We start from the raw sequence: 7,782 nt of genomic DNA on the forward strand, positions 1-7,782 counted from the left end.
GAAAGTGAAATAGGAGAGTGAAAAACTTGGATTAAAACTCAACACTCAAAAAACTAAGATCATGGCATCTGGTCCCATCAGTTCATGGGAAATAAATGGGGAAACAATGGATAGTGACAGACTTTATTTTCTTGGTTTCCAAAATCACTGCACATGGTAACTGAAGTCATAAATTTAAAAGATACTTGCTCCTTGAAAGAAAAGGTTTTTTTTTGTTTTTTTTTTTACTGATGCAAAATATTTATTCCAAGTTAGTTATTTTATGCAGTAGTTTTCCCCCTCAACAGACTTGTGATAACCACATCTTTTAAATCTGTAAATAATGTTATCAAAATAATCTTAATCTTTGAAATCTCACAAAAATTTATATTTTACAATCCACCCTGAATATCAAGGCTGCGAGAATAACACAACATTTCCTATATCCAAATATTTTACAGCTGTACCCAGAAAGAAAAAAAAAAAAGGGAAAAAACCACATATGCTTGGTTAAGGGCTAACGTTACCTGAGCAGCCAGAAATAAAACAAAATATCCAAATTATTAGCATTAATTTAATACAATTATAACTTCAGTAATCACTTTGTTATTGACAATGATTGCTTGAGCACAGGGGTGAGTGCCCCAAGGGCTGGTAGTAGAAGCTGTTGCTGCAGACCAGTGTCTCCTCCTCTGTGCACTGCCAGCTCCCACCTGTGCATTGCCCCGTATATACTGCGTGTGTGTGTGTTTTAAAAATCTTTCCCACCACACAAAGTTCTCTTTATTAAGCAGATAACAGGGAAGAACAACAACAAAAGCTAAACAAGCCAATCGCTCGCTCTCTCTTTGGGATATGATTATTTCCCTTGTGCATGAAGTATTCAACAATAAAATAAGAAAAGGAAAAGGAAAAGAACGCTTTCTTCTGTATAACCCCTAAACACACAAGCTGAGTTTACTGGGTCAGATTTAACTGTGAGCATTTATACGCCTACTTCCAGGCATCGTCATCAGATGTCTCACTGCTACTTGTCTCTGTGCCTGAGTCCTCAAACTCTGCCCTGCAAGTGCTTCTCCAAGGGGAGAATAGGCTGGAACTTCGACTCTGCAAGAAGCCATTCTTTCCAAAGCCATTTCTTCTCAGCTGCTCTGTCTTCATGTGGAACTCTCTGAGCTCGTCCTCTGTGAGGGGAAGACAATTCTCGTCATTTTCAGGATACTCCTGCTATCCCATTGCTTTCAGTAACCTGTGCTCTGCTTCCAAAGAGTGTGAGAGGGCCTCCCCATCCTCCTCTACAGGGAGCGCGAGACCATTCTGGTGGCAGACTTCCTCCCCATTTTCCTTTGTTTCAGGTGTGCTGTTGTCCTCCGAATCTTCCAACTTCTCACACTCTCTGCTCTCTGAGAAGTCTCCATTCCGGTCATCCTTCAGAGTCTTTAGGAACTCGCTCTTCCTGTCAGTAGTTCAGCGGGTCAACTTGGTCAGACGAGAGGAGCTGATCTCAATCGGAGGAGTGGTGCTGGCGGGACTCTCTTTGGGAGAGCTTAAAACTACACCACCAGCCAGTACTACTGGTTTGGTAACAGAGATTGGACTGGTAAAAGCAGACTCTCGGCTAGAGGAAAGGGGTCCTGATTTGTGTTCCATTCTGTTAGCTTTCCACGCACTGGCCTTGGATGGAGGTGGTACAGGCTTAGGACCCAGGTTCTTATAGACACTTGGAACCATGGTTGATGATTTGTTTCCATTTGCATGGTGAGATCCTGGTGAGGTGAATGCAGCAGAGAAGGCAGCAGCAGGATCTTCTTTGGAAACTTTTTTGATGACTAGCATTTTGGAGGGTTGCTTGGCACTAGGTTGGGTTTTCCCACACTCCAGAAGGGGTCCCAATAGGTCTGCATGGCTGATTCTGTTTGCCAGCTTCTGGATTCAAAGAAGGAAAGTCCTTCTCTTCAAACTGCAACTTTTCCACCTTATCTTCTTTCTTCTCTTCCCTAATATCTGTAGGTGGCTTTTCCTGAAAGGCACAGCCTTTCCGGGAATGGAAGCTGCCATTCCAATGGCGATGGTTTCCTGTGCCACCCCCACTACGCTGGCTCATGCCATCATGACCTCGTGAAGAGCCATGCCAACCAGATAGGTTCCCTGTGATTCCAGCATATGCTCCCTTAGAGACACCAGAGTCCACAGAATCATGGCGGAACAGGGAGGGCTGGTGCCATGAATCTCCTGTCGTTTGAAGAGGTCCATTGTTGAAAAAGCCATCAGAGGAATTATGTCTACAACGGCTTACTCCAAATCTACCATCTCCTCGGGGTAGGTGCTCTCTGTATTTTTGGAAAGTCGCTGTAGGTGACTTAGCTGACTGTGGCGTTGAGAAATTTAGCCAAGCAGGAACAAAGTCATGCTGCGCCATTTAGGTCCAGTGTCTCTTTTCAACAAGGTGAGGCATCCAACTAATGGCCAGGATCCCAGAGTATAACCTCTGTGGTCCTGCTTCCTGAACTTCTTGAGTTGCCAGCTGGATTTCCACAAGGTTCTCTTGTTAAAAGGGTACTTAATTAGGCTGGCCAGCAGAAAGCCTTACGATGAAGCAAAAAGAATCCAGGCTCTGTGTGGATCAATCTCTCAGTCCCCTCAGTTGCTCATCTTAAACTATCTAGTTCCTGACACGTTTCCCAGAGGGGAAGGGGAAAGGGGAAGGGGGAGGGGAACATAAAAAGTATTTGTTACATTTAAAAAATGGGGGGAAGGGGAAAGAGCTATATCAATGTTCACCTCATTCAACTTCCTTGAGTGATGGCACTATGATGTTGCTTAAATAGATAATACATGGACATTTGCACAGTGAATGCAAATACTGTTCATAACAAGGTCATAGCTTAGAAAGACAGAATGACTTTTGTTTGGTCAAATAATGTCATTGAAGTGATAGATCAAAAATAAAACACTGACGAGCTATAAAAGATCTTCGGAGTAGTCAACTCTAGTAGCAAAACATCCACATTACAAAGCCCTTAATTTATATCTCATTATTCTTACACAGCTGGTAAAAACAGTCTGCAGGTATGAGTTTATATTTGTCTTATCCTTCAAAATCTAAGGACATAAGAAAGCTTGTTAAAAAAAAAACAAACAGGAACTTGATATGCTTTTCCCTACAAGAATAGCAGTTTTCAAGGCAAATTTCTTGGTATAAAGCTCTCAAATGTTTCTTCTATTTCTTTGGTCTTCACTATTTATAAATTCACAGCAAAACTAAAACAAGTAGAAAGGCAGGGCTTAAGAACAGTCATGGAGAAAGCTCCAAAGTGAGGTTTTCTTCTTTTCAGTTTTCTGTATTTCACTTGTTCTGCCCTTTCCCAGAGACTAAACTGAGTTAATGGAAGGTAATAACAATCTTCTGCTTCAGTAGAGAAGTCACTTTGGATCCATTTTCATTTTTATTCAATCATTTAAAAGATCACAGGAATCGGGCAGTGGAGGGGCTACAGTTAGGGACCAGTCGCGGCATCTGAGGGCGCGTCCCCAGCTTCCTGATCCGGCAGAGGTGGAGAGCCCACAACCATAACAAAGGGCTTCCCAAAACGAAAGAAAAGTTTTGATGAACCTAGACAGTGTATTAAAAAGCAGAGACATTACGTTGCCAACAAAGGTCCATCTAGTCAAAGCTATGGTTTTTCCAGTAGTTGTGTATGGATGTCAGAGTTGGACTATAAAGAGGGCTGAGCACTGAAGAATTGATGCTTTTGAAGTGTGGCATTGGAGAAGACTCTTGAGAGTCCCTTGGACTGCAAGGAGATCCAACCAGTCCATCCTAAAGGAATTCAGTCCTGAATATTCATTGGAAGGACTGATGCTGGAGCTGAAACTCCAATACTTTGGCCACGTGATGCGAAGAACTGACTCATTGGAAAAGACTCTGATACTGGGAAAGTCTGAAAGCAGGAGGAGAAGGGGATGACAGAGGATGAGACAGCTGGATGGCATCGCTGACTCAATGGACATGAGTTTGAGCAAACTCTGGGAGTTGGTGATGGACAGAGAAGCCTGGGGTGCTGGAGTCCATGGGGTCACAAAGAGTCGACAAGACTGAGCAACTGAACTGAACGTTGCTTACCTTTGGGACAGCAAATTACTTCCCCAAGATATTTAACCTAAATTTTCTTTAACTCATTGTTGACATTTCAATAAAATTGTGGATTTTTCATAAATAGATGACATCAAAATAGCCTACCTTTTATAAATAGGTTGCCAACATTTTTTTCCTATCGAATTTTCATAGGATAGTGCAATGGTAGATAATCACCATATTAATGATTTTATTTAAATCATGGAGACTATCCCTCTATTTTTTCCTTAGGTTTTTCTGTAAAAAGCATCAAGAACACTAAGCAAATTTTACTTTCATGGGCCAGAGGAAAGAGGTCCGAAGGGAAACATAATTTGTAGAAGGAAAAACACCATGGAGATTAAAAAAAAACCAAACAAAAAAACAAGTATCAAGATACTTGAAAAGAAGGAAATGGGTCCCAGCATGCAGATCAGCTCTGGCTGAACACCGGAAAATGCCAGGGGTTAGTTAGCTGAAAATACATATAAAAATATTTTAGTTTTGAGAAATGGCTCATAGGAGATTTAATGGCTGTGAAAGCCCCCTTTTATTTCACATAGGAAGGGGACTTAAAATAGCCCACTTACTGTGCTGGGAAATCCCATCCCCAAGGGTCTGAATTCATTTGAGTTCAGCTAATAGTTACAGAGAACCTGCTTTGTGCCAGACACAGAGTTCTGCCTGGAGACACAGGAAGGAGGAGACACAGACCCCAGCCTGCAGAGACCTCTAGTCCACTGTGGAAAAATATTTCTAAGCAGGAAATTTCTCTACACTATGGTGAGGTCTGTGATTCAGGAAAGCCTGGGGTTAACATGGGCTGCTGCGAGGGTAAGTATGGACTGCTGGGAAGGAAACATGGAAACCGCGATGCCAGGCAGGGAAGGGCTATCAGAAGAATTTCTAAAGCAAGTGATCCCCGAACTGAGTCTCCAAAGAGTAGGTAAAGAGTGGTCTTATATCAGTGATGTAGTATTATTGTTACGTGTGTGCTAAGTCACTTCAGCCGTGTCAGACTCTTAGCGACCCCATGGACTGCAGCCTTCCAAGTTCCTCTGTCCATGGGATTCTCCAGGCAAGAATACTGGAGTGGGTTTCTATTTCCTCCTCCAGGGGATCTTCCTGACCCAGGGATCGAATCCCCTGTCCCTTGCATCTCCTACATTGGCAGGTGAGTTCTTTACCACTAGCGCCACCTGGGAAGCCCATTATCGGTATGCAACACTTTCTGAAAAATAAATGAAGACTTCCATGAGATGATATCCACAACACTGAAACTGTTAAAGTTGAATGTAAAAGTCAGTTGTCCACATTCCAGCTCTGTGGATTCTTCCCTTGTCAAAGAACAGAGCCAAAACCTTTGAACAATGTATATATAGTAAATCACCTGCAAATATGTTCATATCGACTCTGCCAACTGGATTCCCTGAATAGCAAGCCCTCCCCTGATGACTTTCTGGTAATTGGCAAGCTCAGGCAGTTTCCTCATTGAAGAGTCTTGTCGCCAGAGCTTTTTCTTGCTACTAAGTAGCAAAGATTGTTCTTGTGAGGGGAGCTGCCTTTGACTTTCTTCACTCAGTGACCTGCATCAGGTTCACAATATTCTCACAGGGTTATTTCAGGACAGCTATAAAAAAAGATGGTGTTTGCATTAACCCTTTCTCAGATAGTATTAATCTCTCAAGCCTTATCAAGAGACACATGCTTGATTCATTCACAAATTCTGTTGCTGACAAGATGGATGAATTGTTTTTCATTCTCAGGAAATCAATTCAGTTATGTCTAGGTCTACGATGGCATAAACTCATGACCTTTTTTCCTTGGGATAGTTTCCCCTACAGGAAAATACATTAGTGGCACACAATGGTTTCGAAGATGGGAAGTGACAATCTCTTGATTCTCTGAAAGTCTATTTGTTCTGAGAAATGCTCAAAAATGATTTAATTTCTGAACAGTCAGTTTCACAACATTTAAACAACTTAAGAATTTGGGGATTTCTTCATAACATTCTTAGGAGATTCTCTATTCATGCTTCTCCTCTTTGTCCTTTTACTTTTGCCAAAACAGAAAAAGGAAAGTTACAGACGAGGAAGCTTCCCACAATATCATACAGCTTGTAGAGTATGTTGAACTGTCTATTACCCAGCCATTTATATTCTTGTTCATTTCAGATACGCAAGTGTTGGAGCAAAGGTAAGGCTTGGAAAGGCTTCAGCCCTGTTGGAATTTCCATCAGCACCACTCCAAATACATTTGCAACCTAAATAAAAACTGGGAACTCACCATGCACAGACAACTTCAAAAGGAGAACCTCTTGCTACCAGACTGTGTGTGCGTGCCTCTCTGTGCGTGTCAACTAAGTTAGAAATTTTAGGATATATTTGGGGGAAGCAGCTCTGACCTATGTTTTTGAAGTGTAGGGCAGGTGCAGTGACTTAAATACGGACAACTGTTTTCAGTCAGCCTGGCACGATGCTTGGATTTCATACTTTGCCAGGGTTCCCTTGCAAAGTTAATGAGATAAAGTCATCTAAATCCTATTACGCTGTCATGGATGTGTATACAGGTTCCTTTTCTCAATTTTATTTATTCTGAGAGAGTTGGTGCAGGACTCAAGTTCAGACAAATAAGTCCAATGCATAATCCTGCTGTTCTCTCTTAACTCATCAGGGTCCATGGAAGCCAGCTCTTGTTTACTGTCCCTGTAGGATGACAATGTCTAGCAGTTTGTAGGTATGGTTTAGACATGCTGAGGGGAAATTCCACCCACATCTTTAAGATGGCATCCTAAAGCCATTAATAGGCAGAATTAGAGGTCAACATTATTGCTATTTGAGTTCACAGGGCTGGAAATTTTGCTGCCTCAGTCAGTTCAATTCAGTTCAGTCATTCACTCGTGTCTGACTCTTTTGAGAACCCATGGACTGCAGCAACCGAGGCTTCCCTGTTCATCACCAACTCTTGGAGCTTGCTCAAACTCATGTCCATCGAGTTGGTGATGCCATCCAACTATCTCATCCTCTGTTGTCCCCTTCTCCTCCTGCCTTCAGTCTTGCCCAGCATCAGGGTCTTTTCCAATGAGTCAGTTCTTCACATCACGTGGCCAAAGTATAGGAGTTTCAGCTTCAGCATCAGTCCTCCCAATGAATATTCAGGTCTGATTTCCTTTAGGATTGACTGGTTGGATCTCCTTGCAGTCCAAGGGATTCTCAAGAGTCTTTTCCAACACCACAGTTCAAAAGCATCAATTCTTTGGCACTCAGCCCTCTTTATAGTCCAACTCTTATATCCATACTTGAGTACTGGAAAAACCATAGCTTTGACTACACAGACCTTTGCTGGCAAAGTAATGTCTCTGCTTCTTATATGCTGTCTAGGTTGGTCATAGTTTTTCTTCAAAGGAGCATGCATCTTTTAATTTCATGGCTGCAGTCACCATCTACAGTGACTTTGGAACCCAAGAAAATAAAGTCTGTCACTGTTTCCATTGTTTCCCCATCTATTTGCCATCAAATGATGGGACTGGATGCTATGATTTAGTTTTTTGAATATTGAGCCAGCTTTTTCACTCTCCTCTTTCACTTTCATCAAGAAGCTCTTTAGTTTCTCTTCACTTTCTGCCGTAAAGGTGGTGTCATCTTCATATCTGAGGTTACTGATATTTTTCCCGGCAATCTTGATTCCAG

At 42.1% G+C, this 7,782-nt stretch overlaps 1 protein-coding gene across 1 annotated transcript; it reads right to left on the reverse strand.

The window, feature by feature from the left end:
• Positions 1 to 935: 935 nt before the first annotated feature.
• On the reverse strand, positions 936 to 2,398 carry LOC128043346 (vasculin-like protein 1). Its single transcript, XM_052635683.1, is given in 2 exon segments — positions 936 to 1,839; positions 1,841 to 2,398. Coding segments are annotated over 2 exon segments (1,425 nt in total). The 3' UTR covers positions 936 to 972.
• Positions 2,399 to 7,782: the final 5,384 nt, after the last annotated feature.

The sequence above is a fragment of the Budorcas taxicolor genome, chromosome 2 (genome assembly GCF_023091745.1).
Source record: "Budorcas taxicolor isolate Tak-1 chromosome 2, Takin1.1, whole genome shotgun sequence".
NCBI lineage: Eukaryota > Metazoa > Chordata > Mammalia > Artiodactyla > Bovidae > Budorcas > Budorcas taxicolor.